General features: G+C 41.0%; 3 protein-coding genes and 1 pseudogene across 6 annotated transcripts in view; 3 read left to right on the forward strand and 1 right to left on the reverse strand.

Moving 5' to 3' along the window:
* Nucleotides 1–20: 20 nt before the first annotated feature.
* LOC308317725 (uncharacterized protein) lies at nt 21–1,751 on the reverse strand. Its single transcript, XM_080766994.1, has 4 exons — nt 1,453–1,751; nt 1,177–1,306; nt 939–1,072; nt 21–826 (listed from the first exon to the last, which is right to left on the reverse strand). The coding sequence occupies exons 1-4, from the start codon at nt 1,570–1,572 to the stop codon at nt 44–46; spliced, it is 1,167 nt and encodes a 388-aa protein (XP_080623120.1). The 5' UTR covers nt 1,573–1,751; the 3' UTR covers nt 21–43.
* A 165-nt stretch (nt 1,752–1,916) lies between these two features.
* Nucleotides 1,917–10,969, forward strand: zcchc8 (zinc finger, CCHC domain containing 8). The gene is made up of 14 exons (XM_080765258.1): nt 1,917–2,091; nt 2,576–2,618; nt 2,710–2,784; nt 2,882–2,978; nt 3,072–3,149; nt 3,566–3,669; nt 3,924–3,989; nt 4,134–4,194; nt 5,652–5,785; nt 5,904–6,046; nt 6,143–6,258; nt 6,827–6,913; nt 8,314–8,419; nt 8,999–10,969. The coding sequence occupies exons 1-14, from the start codon at nt 1,923–1,925 to the stop codon at nt 10,057–10,059; spliced, it is 2,340 nt and encodes a 779-aa protein (XP_080621384.1). The 5' UTR covers nt 1,917–1,922; the 3' UTR covers nt 10,060–10,969.
* Nucleotides 10,970–12,204: 1,235 nt separating this feature from the next.
* On the forward strand, nt 12,205–14,251 carry LOC308316947 (eukaryotic translation initiation factor 4E transporter-like; annotated as a pseudogene). Its single transcript has 2 exons — nt 12,205–14,094; nt 14,162–14,251. The product of its transcript is annotated as a eukaryotic translation initiation factor 4E transporter-like (transcript).
* Nucleotides 14,252–17,196: 2,945 nt separating this feature from the next.
* Nucleotides 17,197–21,025, forward strand: part of clip1a (CAP-GLY domain containing linker protein 1a) — a 30,264-nt gene continuing 26,435 nt past the window's right edge. For all 3 annotated transcript variants that reach the window (XM_080766955.1, XM_080766957.1, XM_080766956.1), the window contains exon 1: nt 17,197–17,334. The gene's annotated coding sequence lies outside the window, so the exon portion shown is untranslated. The remainder of the gene's footprint in view (nt 17,335–21,025) is intronic.

Here is a 21,025-nt window from a genome sequence, read left to right on the forward strand (position 1 = left end):
CTACAATTACTCTGAATTTATTACTCAAACTTCATCCTGACTCCTACTTGCATATAAGACTTGAGTACAGCACATGAGCCACACCAGTAATGAGGTTGTGGTTTGCAAACTCCAGTATAAGGAGTAGGATGGGGTACTCGCTGTGTCTCTTCTCTATACTGGACTCTTCACTTAAGCCCATCCAATGAAGCAGCAGTGTTTGCATGGCTTCTGGAAAAAGCTCTGTCACAAGTTCCTCTGCAGGTGGAAGGTCACTGATTCGCTCAATATGCTGTACTTTAAAACTCTCCACTTGATGACTGATACTACTGTTTGCAGTATGGAATTGCTGGCCAAGCCACTGGCTTATAGCATTTAGCAGTTGACTTGAATAAACTGAATGTGAATGCTTGGCCTCCAGTAGTGCTAACACAGTTTCAGTCACATCATTTTCGTCCAGTTTTCCATCTATATAGTGATCAATAGTGTCCAGAAACATGAAGACAGTCTCAGGCTGCCATGTGCAACCTTGACTCATACAAGTAAATTTTTCCTCCAAGCTGTGCAGTTTTTGTCTCAGGGTAAATGAATTGAGTGGTGCAGGCTCTCTTTGCAAATCCTCAGCGGGTAAGTTACAGTAATCATGATCTACTGAGGTATCACCAGAGAGACCTGTATCAACCTGATTTACAGACACCATTTCCTGAGCTAATTGAAAATGTGACACCTGCTTGACCTTCACGTTTTCATAATACATCATGCTATTACAAATTGTGGGGTCACGCTGTACACAGAGGTTGTAGCTCATCTGAAGAGGGTCGTCATGTATTTGGGATTTCCATACATCCTAAAGAGGGAATATACAATGTTAGATTAGAGTATTTACCATTTGATTAAACAAATGTATTGTTTTTGATTAAATCATTTTCAAAGCTATGCAGAAATATGCATAATCTGACCTGGAAATTCTGCAACACTTCAAGTTGTTCTCGTCTGCTATACAATTCAAATGCTACTCGAAACAGTCCTTGGATGCTGTAGAACCAGAGGCTATTACTGGTAGATGGAACTCTCAACTCATGAAACCTAAATGCTGTTAGAAAACATGATGAAATTGAAAACAACTTAAATTGGTTATTGCAATTCTGAAACCATGTTATCGTCATAGTCAATCTCTCCAAATCGGAGTTGGGTTACCTGAAGAAAATGTGATTTTTGTGGCCAATCCTTTCTTGGCAAATTTTGCATGATATCTGGGATGATTCTCTGTGCGAATGTCAGTATTGAAGAAGAGATCAGCACCTAAATATAGCGGTACAACTGGACCCTGAAAAAAACAAAAAAACAGGGTTAATATGTTTTTCATGTATATGTGCGCAGATGCTGAAGCAGTAATTAGCGACCGCCTGACAACAGGGGCCACGGAAAACTGTTAATCAATCGAGTGTAAAGCATACTACATCGTCTACCCACCTTGTTTGGACATTCTGACAGCCTGAACGATGTTTGGTCAACCATGTAAATAAAACGAATCTTCCGTGAGCCCTCGTTGCAACGAGGTAAAGTCAATTGGACAGTCGTGGAAGTTGACATTGTCGAAAAGTTGAGACAAATGCCTCTCTTCAAGTCTCATCTGCTGCTAGTCTGAAAGGATCGGGAGCTTTCAATTGAAAATGAAAAACAAATATCAAAGACATACCACGGATGAGACTTGAGAGTGGTATTTCCCTTGAGGTCTTCCCCCCATAGATTTTCTATATATATATCTATGTTTCCCCCTCCATTTATTGATTCACACACTTCCTGATTCTTCTTAACACGTGACTCTGCACGAGCCAGTGAGAGACCAGCCAGAGCTACACTCTGAGACCAGCGTAACTCGGCGTAGGTCATTTACCTCTGAACCCACGTCTTGTCACACACGTCACAGACAGAAGTGGAAGATGGCGGTGGTTGATTTTGGTGACAGTGAACTGTTTGAACAACTAGGCGACACTCTGCCTGTCCCTACGCATATTCGCTTCTCGGATGATGAAAGCATTGATGACACATGCCACGTCCGGGACAGGCTGGAGGAGTGTGAGGAGATTATCCAGAGACTAACGGATGAAAATATCCTTTTGTTCAAATGCGCTGTTTGCTAGCAGGCTAACCGTAGCCCAAACAGTATCACGCGCTGCGAGTGTGAGACTCCAATGCTAATTTAGTGCAGATTCAGAATACTTTTTTTTAGATCTGTTTGTATTAAACTCTCCAACATTGCATCTGTAGGGAAAGCTTGAATTGTCCATCCAATCTGCAAGGCATTTGTTTAATAAAAATCCAGTTTGGAAGCACTCGTTTTATAACTGGTCGCGCTGCTGCCTCCTGCAGTATGTGCAAATTCAAAACAGGTTGTACGCAGGGGCAGGGCCATTCAGTGACGAGTGCTTCCAAACTCCAACAGACCAACACTTAGAAAAATCACCTGCACAGAATGTCTTGACATAAAGTAGCTCATAACATGTCTACGATATTGCACAACAGGAGTCACATGTGCATGATAGATGTCTTTGCAGGTGTTGTCTCTGTACTATTTCCTTGACTTACATTATACATCTGAGTCTAAACAGAAAGCTCAGGATCTTGACGAGGCCCAGGTAAATGTGGATCTGCTATTCTGCATTCATAAATGTTATCCTTTAAAAACACAATGTAATCACTTAATTCATTTATAACCCTGTATTACAGTGGCCTCAAAGTCGAAGATGTCAATGTTGATGGCCCACTTTTACAGATCCTTTATGCAAACAATGCCATATCAAAGTAAGTATTGGTTAGTCTTGTTTTATGTTATATGCTTTCATTGATTAGTTGTCCATATGTGGCATGGATAGAAAATGATCCTTTTAAATCTATCTAGGCAGTGTCGACAAGAAATTGAAGATTGTATCTGTAGTGTGATTCAGAAGCACCAGAATCAGGGGAAGCAAAATACTTCATTCCATATGACACCTCAGGTACTCTCCTACAAGTAGAACATTATAATATAATTAATCCGTAAACATCGAGAGAAAATATGACATGGCTTAAACGTTTCCTATCCCTTGAAGAATTCTGCTTTTGTCATGGAGGAAGACCAGAAGACAAAGTCCAGCAGTTGTATCAAGAAAATGACAGAGGTCTTTAGTGTGAGTATTTTCATGATTTGTTGTCAAACATTTAAAGATATGAGTGCTGTTACTGCTGTTCACACTGACCACTATAAAAAACTGCAATGGACAGCATTATAGTTGTGGTAATAGTTAATATTATAGTGCTCAGCCCTTCGCTTCGTGTGTATTTAAATTTGTATTAAAGTCCCTGAATGCCTAATCTCCATTTATAACACGCTTGGGCATGGCAAATGAGTACGTTTTAATGAGCAGTTTGTGTTTGGTAAGCAATTTTGTATACAAGACTGATTCATTTCAAACATTACATGGTATTATGGAATACATGTAACATTTGTCACATGTCTGTGTGATATTCTCAAAAAATATTGTAAACATGGCCAACTCTTGTTGCTTCAGAGTCGTGAACATTATTTCTTGTTTCTCGTCCACAGATGGTTGGAAGCGTCATGTATTTTACAACTTTTAGTGTTGACAAACTGGGCCAGCCATTGCTGAATGAAAACCCCCAGCTGACTGAAGGGTGGGAAATTCCAACGTATCTTTATGACTGCCGATGCCTTCTCAGATAATTTCTTCATTCAAGTCAACATGGATCGCGTGTGTGTGTGTGTGTGTGTGTGTGTGAGAGAGAGAGAGAGAGAGAGAGAGAGATTAATTAGTTCCAGGAATGTGCTCTTATTTGTATCTTGTATGTGTTATCAAAATATTATGGCATTTGACCAGGTATATTGACAACATAGAGCATTCTTGTTATGTGGTCGTATGATACATTCCTGAATTCTTGCAAAGATACGAGCAGATCTTCAAACTAGTTATTGGCACAGATGGACAAGACATAGAAATGAAAGACAGAAGGTAAGGGAGTATGAATGAAGCTGTACTTTGGTAGGCCTACATGATTGTGATAGTGAACAGTCGAATGCTGATTCTGATTATTTCAGCGACTGTACCTGCAGCAAACCCTCTAATCACAGCATACAACTGATGTGTTCATTGTAGACCCAAGCCAACTTGCTTCAATTGTGGACTGGGTGGACATCAGCTGAGAGACTGCCCCAAGGTAGGTAGCCATTGTATAATGCCAAACTCAAATATTCGACCTTTTACTGTGTTTTGATTAGGCTTACTGACACGATACGAACAGCCATGTACAGACTAGTGTAAATAGTGTAAACTCCTCATATTGTTGGCATCATATAGTTGCCTCCAGTCTTAGTATTTTAAATGAATACAAGTTGGACATTATCACATCACAGAATTTTACTCTATTTGTTACTGCAGTGGTCAGAAGTTAGTGTCGCCGTAGTTAGTTAAAGGAATAGTTCACAATTAACTTAAGTTTTATGAAATACTTGCCATTTGCCCATTTAGACCTGACGTCAAAAAAAGTCATCTGAAAGAATATATATTCAAAGATTTGTGCCGCATTTCCACGATAAAAAAAAAATAGCAGACCTACAAGCTCGTAGCACACCACTCGCGCTATGAGCTTGTAGATCTGCTATTTTTCAATAGCTAAAGTATAACATAATGCTTAGTTAAAACACAAAGGGGTCCCGCCCAAAATGGGTAAACACGTGTACAAACGTCATATCTAATCCAACTGATGGATCCAGTGGACGTGTACACACGTCCTAGTGCGTCCTAGTTTTTTTGGAGCGTTGCCTCTTCACTTCCTTGTTTACGGCTCAGAAGAGCCTCGTATCTCCTAATCTAGGGAGCTCTCCATGGTTTTGACCAGATGGGCAATCAGGCATACTTCTCTTAATTTCTGAGTTCAACAAGCCTCTCGTTTGGAATTATTAACTCTTCTAGAGAGACGTTATTTATCGTGAAGTAAAGACGGAACCTTATGACTTTCAGAGTAAAAGCTGCCATATCTGCCCAGCACCCCGAGCTTCTATTTGTAAAGAAATCCCAGTTAATATAGTGGTTGTAAATTGTAATTCATTGCCCGCCCGGAGTCCTGTGATGGGAGCTCTGCTCTGGTTTTGGTGAATATTAAGTAGTTCCGGTCATTTTGTGGGGGGAACTGGGGCCACGCATTAAAAGTAAATTAATTCACAAAACTAGTCATTTGTATTGTTAACCTATTTCTAAAATATTAGTGCGACTTTCGTTCAATTTTGACCCCTCTATCACATGGAACTATTTTTTGGGCGTAGTGATATGGACACAAAACGGTTTCAAATGAACGAAAATTGCACTATATGGTAGAAATAGGTCAACAATACAAATTCACAATAGTTTTGTGAATTAATTTACTTTAATGCGTGGCCCCATGTGCCCCCCACAAAATGACCGGAACTACTTAATATTTTACCAAAACCAGAGCAGAACTCCCACCAAGGACAAAGGATCAAATAATACAGTTGTAACCACTATATTAATGGCAAGTATTTCATACAGCTTAATGAGAAATTCGGAACTATCCCTTTAAATGCAGAGCAGAGGACGAAATTAGAAATGTACTTGGGACACATGTGTTATTTAATTATATATGTGTCGTTGCTTTAGCCAAAAGATATGGCTGCAATCAATGAAAGAAGAAAGGAGTTTGGTCAAAACAGCAATCAGTCCAACCAGAGCAACCAGCGCTACCATGCTGAAGTAGAGGAGCGATTTGCTAAATACAAACCTGGAGTAATAAGGTAATATTGTAATTTTGTAGTGTTTTGAGTGTTTATGTAGTAGAAGTTAGAACACGTTAAATAATTAAATAATGTTGTCATTACTCTTTTGTTTTCTACCTCCTGTGGCGTTGAATAGTGAGGAACTGCTGGCAGCATTGGGAGTTGATGGGACCACCCTTCCTCCTCTGATTTACCGCATGAGACAGTTGGGGTATCCACCAGGTTGGCTCAAAGAAGCTGAGCTTGAAAACTCTGGCCTAACGCTATATGACGGAAAGGGTGCGTTTTCTGCTTAAGCCACATTCAGGTACAGACAATCATTGACAAACATGACGATACATTTACCAATTTATCCCTTTTTTTCCTCCATTGTAGTTGCAAATGAAGGGGCTGTAGAAGATGGTGCAAGCGGACAAAAAATCTCTTACGATGTTTCCAAGCTGGTAGATTTCCCGGGCTTCAATATTCCTGCATCCCCAAAAATGAAAGATGTAAATTTACAACATATTTTCACATTTCACTCTTTAACTAGGTCTTTATTGGTATTTTAACCAATTAAAACTAGGAAAGCACCTGTGTCATTTTAGCTATATTATACAGTGTATATAATGGTAACATAAGTGTTTCAGAAAACTAAGGATTTAGAACAGTACTTCTCAAAAATAACTGATCTACAAGTTTGCAGTGCGGCACTGACATTACATCTGCTATTTTTGAATGTTTTTATAGTGATCGCTTATCATAATTTGTACATTATTAGGCTGGTAGAGCAGAGTGATGCCTTGCCTCCCTGCTGAATGTTAAAAACAGATTTAAATATGCCTAAATGATTGTTATCACTAACTTATTTTAAAATATGCGTAGAGATTTTATTTAGTGACTACTTTATTGCAGTGTTTAATCTAAATATCTCAAATTCTGTTTATTTAACATGGCTTGTAGAAATATATTGTGAGCAACCAAGTAATTTCCATTTGTGGTTGTTAAAATACCAATTCTATAGTAATAGTCTGTGTACTAATCCAACAAACGTATTTTCTCTGACTGACTGACTTCCAGGAGTTCATGCAATATGGTTCGGTTCCAATGCAGAACAGCCACATGAAGCACAACTTTGCTGCCTACCTGTCCAGCAATTATCCGGAGGTAATAATCAGAAAGGCTATAATTGGTCAGGTTTCTCAAAAATACAAAGCACTTTTGATGCTTTACTAAAGCCATAACTTTCCCCACCTAATCACACCAGATATATTCAAGATGAGACAATTCTTTAAATTTGAGATAGATACTGATACACAAACTGGTGAATGCCTATGAACATTGCTTAGAAATTAAAAAAATATATAGATAATTTGTACTTAAATTTTTTTGCTAATTTAGTTTACTGCTTTATATCATCTGTTGCACATTTCTATCTATTCACCCTGTTAATTTATTGCACTGTGGATGTGGTTAGCCACAGCTTAGAGGGAACATTAACTAGTTAAATTCTAGATATTGGTGAATCCAAGATAGTAACAACTTCCCAAAAACTTGACAAAGATGAAGGAAAAATAATTAAATGTTTTGTGAAGTTAGTGTTAGTAAAAAGCATGTAAAAGTAATGTTTGAGCAGACTAACATCAGTCACTCTACCATTCAATGTAGTAGAAGACCTGGCTGTTTACACCGCAGATATGTCGTCTCCGCCAACAGGAAATGCATTCGCTGCGACCATGAGACCCATTTCTGAATTTGTCTATAGACTAATCCAGAGGGGTGCCCTGGGCACAATCATAGTTGCGGTGTCACATTAAGCGCAGCTTGACACTGCTGTATTGATTGCCAAAAGCTGGCCTAAAGGGTACCGCTCTATGGATTCTGAAGTCCTTAATTATTTTCTTGCCATGATGCCATCTACGCTTATAAACTTAGCTTAGGCTATTGGGACCTATCTATGCCAGCTACGTTTATAAGCATAGACATATGTTTAATCCATATATGAACGCGCCGTCGGCCCGTAGGTCTGTTTACCTTTTTCTTTAGCATTGCTCCGGCTAGTATAGCCCTCCTCCTTCACCAGCAGCGATGCGATTTCTAAATCCAGCTCCGCTGAGCCTCCATTATAACCCGATTTTCAAAGTGCCATATCTCCAAAGGTTAGAGAGCTGTCCATGGTGAGCTGGCTCGCACCCGACGATCGTAAATCATTTGTGATTTTGTATCGCATCGCTGAGAAAATGTAGCTGGTTGTTCTGCTAGCTAAAGGCTGTGGGCTGTGTTGTGTGGTGTCGTTCCACTTCCGGAAGCCCCCACCTTCCTGTTTAACCCAGAAGGACAACAAGCTCCATAGAGTGGGCCTGGACGTGCGGCCCCTGGGGCAGTACAACCATGTTAACACTAGGGGCAGCAAAAGGAGTTAAGAATGACTTGTCTCCTTGCTGCATGCCATCCTTTCTAGTCAATTGTGCTTACTACTGTCATCACCAGTGATTATGAAATGGCAATACATTTAGACACTTCGTAATATTTAATTTAACTAATCTCATAATCTGCTCTGTCAACAGCCTGGTGCCATCTGCAACAAGAGAAGGCAGGATTCTGGCTCATCTTCACAGGAAAGAAAGAAAAGAAGATCCAGTCCCAGAAGCTCAGATATGGAATTAGACTCGGGTAATGGTTCTTCAGAATATCTTTATTCTTTAGTACCTTTAAAAAAAGAAATCTCACTCGTGTGAGGGGCACCCACTGTATTTATATTGGCCACATTCATTACGTCATTAAGTGTTCTAAACAAACATTTAAAAACTCCAGACTGGCCCGGACGGTTAGCTCAACTGTCTGGGCACCTAGGCTGCTGATCCAGCCTCACGGCGTGCCGTGTGTCTTCCCCCCCCATCTCTCTCCCCATTTCCTGTCAAATTACTTTCAACCTATCAATAAAGGCAGGGGGGGGGGGAATCCATAGACTTGGCTGCTACATGATGTAATTTTCAAAACCGATGCATTGGAGGGGCTAGCGCCACTCAAAAAACTGACTGCTCATTTGTCTTGGTGAAGGGACATGTGAATAAGTCGCAGTGCTACATTGAGTTCTTGTGATATTGGTGAAGGTACATGTGAATTGTTAGCAGGACTGAGGGGAGAATAATTTATTCTGTATAACAGATGTATTGTCCTCTAGTAGCTTATATACAGGAAGATTGTATTTTTTTTAACCTTTTTTGGTAACTTTCTTATTATCTTTCCTAGATCTAGACACCTCTGGGTTTTACCCAAGCCCACAGGGCTTTCAGTTCCAGCCTCCACTCCCTCCTGGCTCACCTGCCTTCAGTTCACCACCTCCTTTACCCCAGGGTACACCACCCACTACGCCGACTCAACCCCCTCTGCCTAAAGGCACCCCTCCTGCCACACCCTCTAATCGCTCTCCAGCACTGCGAGGAAGTACCTGGAAAGTGATTGACCAGGCTGATTATGTGGAGGATGGCCTGACACTGGAGGAGTTAGAAGAGCAACAAAGAATCATCATGGCAGCTCTGGAAAATGCAGATACAGCCACAAACAGCGATTGTGAGACACCTGCCCTTGGAACACCTGTACCTAGCTCGCCAAGTATTTCTACATCTGCCCATGTCGACACCGAATCAGAAATGGAAGAGCATGAACCGGAAGAAGTACCTCAGACGAAGGGATCCACAGAAGCTAAATGTCAAAATAGTGACGAACAGACGGAAGCTCATGTGTCCACTAGCCCCGGTCCAGCCTGTGCACAGGAAGATAGCCCTGGCCCAGACAAAGCTGACGAAGATAGCCCTCGTAGCCCTGGCCCAGTCAAAGCTGAAGAAGATTGCCCTCGTAGCCCTGGCCCAGTCAAAGTTGCAGAAGATGGCCCTCGTAGCCCTGGCCCAGTCAAAGCTGAAGAAGATAGCCCTCAGAGCCCTGGCCCAGTCAAAGCTGTAGAAGATAGCCCTCAGAGCCCTGGTCCAATCTTGGTCCAAGAAGATGGCCCGAAGAACCCTGGTCCAATCAGAGGCAAAGAAGATGGCTCTCGGAGCCCTGGTCCAATGATATTTGAAGAAGTGAGCCCTGGGAGCCCTGTTCCAGAGCTCCCTACTCAAGAGGCTCTAGATGATATCTCTGAGTCTGAGAAGATAATGGCAGTACCTCATCGGAGTAGGTTTGCAGCTGGAATTGTTCCTTTTGAAGATACACCAGAGTTTACTGAAGTTGCTGAGACCACAGGGACATACCTTAAGATCAGAGACGTATTAAAATGTTCACCACGGAATTTGGCAAAAAGCAAAAAATAGATGTTTGATCAAAGCCCAGAGATTCCTTTTTTTTTAATTTCAGAAGTATAAGGGTTGAGTATTGTGACCAGTTGATCAAAACCTGGGTTTTTAATGGTTTTATTTTTGTACCAAACCGACTGTTTTTGATACTTGTGTACAGAAAATATGGGTAAACAACTGATGTAGATCTTGTTCAGTAATTTCATTGAATTCCTTTGCAGCACTATATTGGAGAATCTTTTTGATTCCATTTTTTGTAAATGGTTTTTTACCTGGACAAACTAATATTTATGACTATTCTTTTTGATTCAGTGGGACAGTTGCCATTAAAGCCACTTTGGTTAGTTGAACTGTGAAGTTATTGCAAAACTATTGTTATGAGGCAGTCTCTGTGTCACTGTCTGCTATGACTCAATACAAGATATCAATCTGATTCTGAATAGCATGCATACTCTGCATGTGCACAACACCTGGCAATGAAACTTAATGTAATTGGTTATTTCAAGGTTCCCATGTCCAGTATTGCTGATTTCAAACCAGGGCCACCAGTAGTTTTATTTCTTGATTTGAGGGCAAATGCAGCAGTGTATACAGCAGTGTTGGGCAGGGTGTTGATGATTATTTTTGTCACGAGTCTCATTTATACAAATGAGAATTTCAAAGGCATTTTTTTTATTCTGATGAGTCAAACTAAAGTTGGAATACAAATGAGGTAGTATTTTAAAAAAAAAGAAGGGATATGCAGGTATTGACTTCCCACTCAACTTACTTCCCACTTGACTATAATAGTATGCAAATGTAAATATATATGTCATATTCCAGCATTTAGTTTATATATACACACACCTTTTTGTGTCGGGTCAGGATAATTTCTAATTGGATTTTCAAATGTTTTCCAAATGACAAAGCAATAAAATTAAGCTGTTGTATCTTGAAATGTTCACGTTTTCTAATTAGAAATCCTTTAGCTTATACTAGTATAAATTGCAGTGAAATGAGCTTGAGTTAGAATAGATGATTTGTCCTATAATGTTTTTTGTCATTGGTTGCTAAGATGGGACCAAAATATGTGTGTGTACAGCCAATGGTATTGTCCCATATGAAACACTAAGTTATACATGTGATATTACACAGAACAGCTAATAGACCTTTGCATTGGTGCTTGAGGTCCATAGTTGCTGTCGGCTACTGATATATTCACAAATTGGGAAATAATAGAACCCATTTAGAATTATTTGGCACCAAAGAGATTGGGAAATGTATGCAGAGTTGTGATTACCTGGCATAAATGGCTAAACATATGGTACAGTACTGCAGGGCATCTCATACAGTAACATTTTAAGATTAAATGTTAGAAAGGCCAAGTGACAGGGAAGGTCATTTCGAATAGGTTGTTGGAGGTGACCCTAATCATAAAAATAAAAGATTTATAGACAGATTGCTTGCATGGTGTGCGATGATCCAAATATCTGAACAGTTAAGTGGACTAGTACCCTTCCTTCGGGCACTGGCCTGCTCGGGGACATGCAAGAACGATGTTAGTTAAGGATGTACCTGGTTGGGAGTACTCGCTGTACCTGTGATTACAGTACTAATAATGTTATATATTACAATCAATGGATTATTTATAAACAGGCACCGTCCGACTCTGGAACAATACAAGTTGGGGATGCATGCCCCACTTGTTTATACAGTGCATGCCCCACTTGTTTGTGCAACCACCAATCAAAGAGGTATGGAGGTAGGTGGCTCGCGGACGTGATGTTGTGGTCTAGGAGTACTTTTATGATGTAAATTGTTTGCCAGCAAAGTCTATGGACTTGAATGTTTGTTTAGGGCACTGAATGACAACTTAAGACGTCATGTGGCCGATATAAATACATCTTGTGCCCCACACTTCACACAAATGTGATTATACAATTTATACTTAAACTAGGAGCAAACATGAGCTATATATATGTGTGTGTGTGTGTGTGTGTACTGTATATACTGTATAATATATGTATATATATTCCATGAATTTGCATATCTGTCTCTATGCCCAATATGGAAATGCCTGATGTCATAGTGCTGATGTTCTAAATGACTTCATAGACTGGCCTCCATGTACTCTGGTAATGGGTACTGCTCCAGTTCAATCTAAAACCTGTCCAGTGGTCAGTAATGGAGAACAATTTTTTTGTTGAAGAGCAGAGGAATGGTGATGCTGATATTGATCAAGTGAAGGAAATGGCAGCCACCACAACTTATTACAGATACACCAAGGAAGAGCTTTTAGATATAAAGGAATTGTCATGCTCCAAAAAAAGGCCACAATGTCTCTCCGAAAGGTATTACAGTGATGGTGTCTGGGATCCTGAGAAGTGGCATGACTCACTATATCCCACTTCGAGATGCGGCTCTCCACTGGATGGTTTTAACTATGGGGACGATAGAATTTCTTTGAAATGCAGATTCTCAGACCCTCTTGAGGGCCTAAAGGAGGACAATCTGGATGTTGTACTCAGCTCACAGAGACGTCAGGGCAATGCTGCACTTATACCCCACACAGATCGCCCCATCAGTCCCCTGGAGAATAAGGATGAGAGTCTTGGTGGGGCACGCAGAATTGGCAGTGGCCGCATCATTGCTGCCCGAGCCTTTGAAGCATGTGCAGAGAAGGAAAGGGAACGTGAAAGAGACAAGAGATTCAGGAGAGATGTTGGTGACAAACAAAGTGAGAGACGAAGGAATGATTATTGTGCAGAGGAAGAACCAGAGTGGTTCTTTGGAGGTCCCACAAGCCAGTCTGAAACAATTGAGCTCACTGGATTTGATGATGAGATCCTGGAAGATGACAAGTGTAGGTCTCAGATGCCAAGGAAGCAGAAGGTGTCTCTGAAGGAAGCAGTGGAATGTAATGGTGGCCAGGCAGAGGAGCCACATGTGGGAAGAGCCTCAACAGCTGATAAGGAGGTCCCGTACACTGACAGTCTGCCAGAGCATTCAGCTGGAGAATTTGACTTCAACAAGTTCTTAAACCTGAAGACAACACCAGGGCTGTCTTCTATGATAGATGTGCCAGTATCTGCCAGCCGCTTCAGCAAGTGGTTCTCCAGTAACCTTAGCCCTTCAAGTAGCCGCTCCAGTAGCTTGAGGTCGACACCGTGTGAAGAGCTGGGAGGACTGGCAGAGCACAAAGAGAAGGTAGACATCTTAGAGATACTACACAAGGCCAAAATAGACCTGAAACCCCTCCTCTCCAGTCTGTCAGTGAACAAAGCTCGGCTACATGAGAGTACCAACTCAGGAATGGTGCTATCTCTGGAGGAGGTGGAGGGGGAAATGAAGGGGATGAAGCTTGGGACTGAACTACAGGTGCAAAAGGTTTCCCCTCCACAGAGAGGAGATGGCACACCATTCATGGCTGAGCACTTGGAGGATGCTTTAACCAGTGGCTCACATGACCCTGAAATGTCAGCGTTTAATAAATTGGTCAGCAGCATGAAGGCAAGTGGAACTTTGCCTTCCCACCCCAAAGCCAACTCCCACAATCCATCCTCAAATGCTGCTCTAGTCCCGTTGCCTGAGGGTCAAGTGCCTGTTCAACAGCAAAAAAACAAATTCCAGGAGCTTCTGGGAGGCCAGGGTCCCCCTCGAAGCAACTCACCTACTCCACTTGCCAGTCTGCTGAGTGGATCTGATGCCCATGCTCCTTTACATGGGTTTCTGCATAAAGGCGCCTCATCCCCTGTCTTTTTACAGCGGGCACCATCACCTGACTACTTTAATAGACGCTTGCAACCTTCATCAGGGTTTCCAGTTGTACCTCAGCCCATGACAACGGAGAAGTTTACAGATGTGCATACATCTATCACCCCTGGACCCACCCCGCAGATGAGAGCACTGTCTATGGCTGCAGGTCAGGCAGACCTGGAAACCTTTCATGCCCACCACCCATTCCAAAGTGGTTACAACAAACAACCACAAGACAAGGCGTTCCGAAACAGACAATGAATGAATAGGTCCTCTGGCACAGTCCCTCACAATGCAGGAAGAAACTCTACCGGCAATGTCAGTGATGTATTATCAACATAATTTACCCCCACACTAGTAATACGCAATGTATTAAATGAAACAGAAAAGTGAGATGAGCCAAGCAGAGATGGAACGCTCTAAATACGACAACGGTTCCCCAAACTTTGACCTAGGGTCAAATAATGAGAGGTGAAAGCTTCATCCCAAAGACCACAAACATCTCAGGGACTGTTGGACACCACACACCCATGCAGGTATCTCTGGGGTCAGCCTCAACCTTACCTCCTCACCTAGTCTACCAGGTAGACTATAAGTCTACCTAATACAGCTGCTATCCCATGTACCCATGGTGCTCCCCGTTTGCCCCAGCTGTGGGTGCAGTGGATGGGTATGCAGCCCCAACAGTTTGATAATTATCATGGCCATGATCATTTCAAACACGGCGTGGGATAGTAAAATGTTTACTCTACAGGAGGCTAGACGGTTGGTCTGTGTGTCTGAAGCAGATTTCTTAAACTGCTGGCCTGATCATTGCCAGATTTCTTGTTGCCAAGCTAACTTAGTTTAGCAAGCAAATGGTAGCCTACTAGTTTTAACTTTTTAACAAATGTTGGCTGCTTAACAAAAACATTGCACAGCTTTAAGTATAAACAATAACCTGTGGCAAACATCCAAGCCAAACTACAAATGAAACTAATTCCGGGGTGGCTGCCAAAAGGCCCATGGAGACTAACTGCCAAACATGCAATCAAGGCTGAGTGGCTGGCAGGACTGGCTGCACTCATTCATTCATGCATGCTTCACCACACCGGCTTGTTGTCTACCAACCTCCAGAACATTTTTTTCCACATGTTTTATATTACTTTTTTTTTTAATTAATGGAAGTCAACAGGTGCGGATCATGCTGAAACCATGTCCATATTTAGACACATACGTGACATGACTGACATCACAAGTTTGACCACATGAAGTCCAATACTCACATTGGAGGCACACCGTTACCAAACCGTTGTTCCATCTCCACAAGAGCGTGCGAGTACTGTAATCGGCTCATTCGGCTGCATATGTTGGTATTGTCTGTCGGCCAATCAGGGATTTGCTGATGACGTAACTAAGGTACGTTTGGTGATCTGCTGGGTATGTACAGTATGTATGTATGTACCGGTATGTATGTATGTATGGGTAAGAATGGTGGTCCCTTATTGGCTGTTGATGGTGACTTAACTAAGGTTTTACAACAGAAGTTGTAATAGACTAGATTAGTTAGTAGCAGTACTTAGGCGCAAGTTGGCACCTCGACAGAGTGCATTCCTAGTTTTTAACTTTTTTTTTGTCTGTCTTCCACTCTACCACACGTTCTTGGATATAATAACATCAGATTGAGGTAATAAAATGGTTAGTCCGGAATTCTCCTTTAACCTTGAAGTTGATGAGGCCTAGTATCTCGAGACAGACTGTTGACAAATTCAAAGGAAAAGAGGGTGCTGTTTTTCTTTCTTTGTTTTGCCAATGGCAGAAATGCACTTAGGCCTAATCTGAAACAAATTCAAATTATGTAGAGCCACATGAAGTCTACAGAGTAGACACTTGTTTTTCTGCAATTATTTTGCAGTAAAAAACGTTAGGCTGACAGAGCCTGACAGGTGCTCTTGCAGCTTGCATCATCAATGTGTCAGGTGCTTATACTGACTGAACAAGCAAATGGTAGCCTAAATGTTGGCTGCACAGCTTTAAGTTATAAAATCACGTAGAGTTATTGAATGAAATAAATTACTTTAACACTAATGTTACTATACCAAATATGCATAATATGAAAACAGTGAGGAGTAGCCTATTATTTCTAGTTGTTATATGGTTAATCAATATGCTGTACCATCCAAATTAACAAATAATAGTTAGGGAAAGTTAGCTAAATGTGTGACCAAATAATGATAGGGAAAGTTAGCGTTAATGTGTGACCAATCTGCAAAATAGATGCTTACTTAGCTTTCTTCACAAAATGTTAATAATCTATATGCAGCTATAATGTACACATTTCTGCTATTAAATCCACTTGTTTTGCATGAAAAACACGCCTTCATTTTTTTTTTCCATAAATGAAGGCTAAACAAATTCTTCCAATTATGGATTCAAAATCATGAAAAACCCTGAAGGAAAACGTGTTAATTAGGCCTAGGTTGTTAATTGGTACCCTAATTTTTAGCAGATGTCACAATTAAAGTTTCCCAAGGGAGTTGGCTTGGAACAAATTGAGAGGTGATAGTAGACACCTTTATGAACACAGTTGTGAAGAAAGCTATTGGAGAGCATTCATTTTGCAGATTGGTCACACATTTGGCTAACTTTCCCTAACTATAAAGTATATAAAAGTAAAAGTGTCATTGTGATTTGATTACCATTCTAACACCTGTCGTATAATCTGTATTAATGTCAGTAACCTTTATGGTCATCATAGCTCTAGTCTAGCTCTAATGCAGAGCTAGACCCCACAGTGCCGCAATCCTGGTTCACTCTCTCGTCACCTCCCGCTTGGACTACTGTAGTAATTCCCTTCCTTTTTGGTCTCTCCCACAAACTCCTCTGGTCCAGAACGCTGCTGCCCGTATCATCACCAGAACCCCTGTCATCAGAGGGATCAGTCACATCACCCCTGTAGTCACTCTAGTCTACACCAACTCCAGTGGCTCCTCATCAAATACCGCATCGACTACATCCAAAGCCATTCATAACCTCGCCCCCCCCCCACCCCTTAGTTGTGTTTTGCTTTTAAACTGTTTTAACCTGTTGTACGGCGACCTTATGAGTGCCCTGAAAGGCGCCTTGTAAATAAAATGTATTCTTATTAGAACTATGGACCCCAGGATCACAATGGACCAGGACCATAGCTATGGTCATCATCACAATTATAGTTACTTACACACACACACACACACACACACACACACACACACACAGCCTACATAAAGTCGCACGTGATTTATTTTTTTAATTCAGTGCACATTGATGAGGATTTCTATCATCTAGGAGGAGAACATTGTAGGTGGCAGGCAGGCGTAGTAGTTCGAGGCATCTGCCTTCTACTAGTTTAGAAGGAAACAAAGTACCTTGTGCCTAGGGTCGGTAGGGCGGACAGCTCATCGGCGGAGCTGCTGGGTTGTGCCTGCTGCTTCTGTCTCAGCCTCATTCTCCTTGTAAGCAGTCGTGGTTATACACTTAGCTTGTTAGCTAAATATAGTTTTCTTCATAAATACGCGATTCATATCGACGATATATAGGGTAAGTAAAAGCTCGCGTTGAGCTAATCTATTCCGATTGCACTTGTTTGCCAGTTTACGTAGATCAACGGCAAAAATACCAAATGCCAGGTAAAAGTTGACAGTTCAGTTGAACAGCACAGCAGCTAGCCAGCCAAGCCAGCCCTGGCTCCTAGCTAGCTGGGCCTATCGGCGCTAACGTTAGTTAGCTACTAATTACATATAATGAGTAATGACTCAGACTGGGGTCAGTTTAAGCAAGATTGAGATGACGTTGGCGTTTATGGAACAAAACCACGCAGTGGGTTATGTTTAGCGGCATATATCATCTACATTTAGGGCATGTCAACTTGACACAGCCGGTGACACTGCGGAGTGCGGGCACTTTTGGACTTGTGGAATTTACTACTAAGTACCTGATCACTCATGGTTGCAGGTATGGTTGTTTACTCGTACTGTGAAAGTGATTTGGCAATCTAAATGACCGGAAAACATCAACGTTGCCTTTTAGGTTGCACAGCACTATTGATTAAATATGTCTTGAAGATGATTTAACCTCCGGATGTACTTTACTGAACTAAGCCCAGACGTGCCACCTCACCAAGTAGTCAGTTTAGTGAATTTGTAGAATGGGCCCTTTTCAAACGAAAGCACAGGTCAATAAAAAAACTGTTACGATCTGGACATACCATGATTGAGCACTCACACTTCTACAACAGCCTAGGGACCAGAATGTTCAATTAATCAGAGATGAATAATGGTACATTGAGGGACTGGACTGGACATGGCGTTTCATTTGTGGATCGATATTATATTCAGACCTTGAATCTTAATCATAATTCAAGATGCTTGTTTTGGGACTGCGTTCATGAAACATGTTTTTGACTGTTTTGGTCTTGGGCAGTCAAGGCACATTCTGTGATTTGGTGCTCTCAAAATGTGACGTCTCCCTCCTGGCCTGCTTTGTAACCTCTTATTCACAATCTTCACGATGTTTCCCCAGATTATTGTCATAGCTCTTATTGAAACGCTTTCATTAGCATGAGTGGGACAGGAGGCGCATGAGGGATGGTATTATGCAACAGAGACCACCACAAGCCAGCACTTAAATCCAGGACCTTTCTTTACTCGCCAAGACGGCTCAATTGACTTTTTTTTTTTTTTTTTAACTTTTTCATTTTGATGCTGCTTTTTTATATTAATTTTGCCATGTTTTAAAGTGAAAACCCCTATAATTAGTTTGAATCAAGGCTGTGAGTGAGTGTGAAGCCATTCATCAATCCTGCTGATGCACTAGTTATTCTACATTATAAATCTTTTCTTGTTTCTCAGTTTGATCTGACCGAACGTGTTCTTTCCTGTTTTTATGTGTGAACTTTAATTGATTCAACCTGTAGTTTTTTAGATGTTGGTCTTAGCTTAACCTTAGACAATGGCATCCATGTGCTTGTTTTTTCTACAGTATTTTGGACAGTTTTGTGTAGGGTTGGGATCCAGCACCGGAGGAACCGGATCCAATGTTGAAGAACCAGAATCAGTGACAGTTCCATCACTTTTGGAACGGTTTTGTTTTTGTATCACAATCTCAGAGCCGGTATGAGGACTTCACAATGTGAAGTTCACATCTGCTATACAATTACAATACCAGTCGTTCTAAAACATTTGAACATAAGGACCACCATAACTTTTGAGTTTACAAATTTAATCAAATGGTTGCAGACCTGTAAGGGTACATTTTATATAAGGAATCGGACCGTTAAAAGGAACCGATATCGTTAAAACCTTAAGGAAGTTTCCAACTGAACCTTAGTTTTATGCCTTTTGTAGAACAGAATGCTAATATACAGTTGTTTAATTTGAATGATTTGATGCCTAAAGTAGCACAAATGTTTGTCTATGCTTTGTTCAAGCTCTCACTTGACTCTGCCACTGCTAGCAGTGGGGGTCATAAAACACATCCCAGCAGATGTTTCCTCAAAAAGGAAGTGAATGTTGTGTGGCGTTCTGCTAACTCTCTTCTGACAAAAGCCATGGGAGAAGTATCAGAAAATATACTTTTCTGAGAGTGTAGAAAGCAACCTTGCATGCTTTCTCTTGTTATCAGCTCTAAACTAGCAATTAAGTCTTTATATGGTATATGAAATCTTAGAATCTCATAAATATGCCCTCTGGCTTCTTGTGTACCATATTGACAGTGATACAATATTTCTTTAGGTTAGAAACAAATGTTGATTTTCCTGAAATTTGGCTTAATTGTCTATTGTTTTTGCACAACGCTTGTCTGCAAAACATGTTTCTGCTATATTTGGAATGTTCTAACTATAAGTTACATTTAGGTTGGCATCAGGTGTTTGATTTCCATTTTCATCAAGTTTATAGTTTTTATTCCTCTGGTGATGGCAAGGTTCTTGTAATGCACATTATACAATGTATTCTCATTTGAGTTCAAACATTGACAACATTGTCCTTGGCTTTTTTCCTAGCTACAGAGTAGTAGAGTAGGAGTCGGCAGCAAAAGATTACCATTCCTCCAATGAGCATAAGTGATCCTTTTCAGCTGACTACGCCAGCTCTTAAATGGGAGCTGAAACATTCTCTTGATCTTGCCCATGATATGTACTTGGTGTCAAAGGTTTGGTTGTTTTGGCGTTATTTTTATTTCTACCAATTAAGCTTTTGTTCAGAGCAGAATTAAGTGGTTTTTGGAAGCAAGTTTTCTGCTTCCATTTGTTGTATCCTTTTTTTGTAACACAAAAGCATCAATCATTTGAATGCTTTCTTTCAAGGGCTTGCACTTAAAGTCCTCTTGACCTGAGGGCACCAAACGGTATCATTCAAAGGCACAGCAGGGGAAAACTGAAACACTGCATATAAAGTAGGTCAGTCACTGCTAGCCACCCTTCATTCTGAACTGAGAAATATCTTGGTGTGCACTCATGCACTGTGTGTATATGACTAACGTGTCTTGGTTGTTTTGGTTACCCCAGCTAATAGGAATGCAACGAAGCTATGTGCCTGTGAGGCTGTGATGTTGTTAAACAAGCTCTAAAGCAAAATTAATTTGCTGCCCTATTACTGTTAGTTCTCTGATACAAGCCACTATTGAAACATGGTCAATTGGAAGTAACTTACAGGCCATCAAGGCATTTCTGAACAACAAATGTTGGATTAGTCATTTAGATATTGCCAGACTGCTAGAAAGGCTTCTGGCCTTCACGGGGCCTTCACGTCTATATTCACAGGGCCTTCACGTCTATTATTTTCAGGCCGTTTTGCCACCTAAAAATCTAGTAGAGCTCTACTGTAGAGCTAATCCGAGCATGGCCAGTCAAATCTGGATGTTATGTTTGTAACGCACTTCATTTAGCCAATCAAATCTTATATAAATAAAGGAAAACTATTCAGAATGTGTTCCATAAGGCATGAAAGGGCATTTTAAGGCAACAAGGAGACCATGCTTTGCAGACAGTTATCGGCTAAATCTAGTAATGTGATTGTGGTGGTCCTTTAGTAATCTTTTGGGGGATTATGAAAAGAGGCAGCCACCATTTGACAGCCCAGAATGATGGATTATGAGCTGCTGTTATGGAAATGTTTTATGTCATGGTCAGGTCAAAATCATGCGCCTGGTGGCATGAGAAATGTCTATGAAGGTGGTAGGATATGGAGACTGCTTGCTGACTGGGTTGTGCCAGCCATATTTTTAGGTCTGA

The sequence above is a fragment of the Protomyctophum bolini genome (genome assembly GCF_963924005.1).
Source record: "Protomyctophum bolini genome assembly, chromosome: 6".
NCBI classification, from domain to species: Eukaryota; Metazoa; Chordata; class Actinopteri; order Myctophiformes; family Myctophidae; genus Protomyctophum; species Protomyctophum bolini.

Bases quoted from the DNA above. Each gene is read 5' to 3' on its own strand.
- zcchc8 (XM_080765258.1), top strand. From the start codon at position 1,923: ATGGCGGTGGTTGATTTTGGTGACAGTGAACTGTTTGAACAACTAGGC. The intron at 5,786-5,903 runs GTAATATTGTAA...GGCGTTGAATAG, and splicing joins TACAAACCTGGAGTAATAAG to TGAGGAACTGCTGGCAGCAT. The intron at 6,259-6,826 runs GTAAATTTACAA...ACTGACTTCCAG, and splicing joins CATCCCCAAAAATGAAAGAT to GAGTTCATGCAATATGGTTC.
- LOC308317725 (XM_080766994.1), bottom strand. From the start codon at position 1,572: ATGTCAACTTCCACGACTGTCCAATTGACTTTACCTCGTTGCAACGAG. The intron at 1,073-1,176 runs GTAACCCAACTC...GTTTTCTAACAG, and splicing joins AAAAATCACATTTTCTTCAG to CATTTAGGTTTCATGAGTTG. The intron at 827-938 runs GTCAGATTATGC...TTCCCTCTTTAG, and splicing joins AAGTGTTGCAGAATTTCCAG to GATGTATGGAAATCCCAAAT.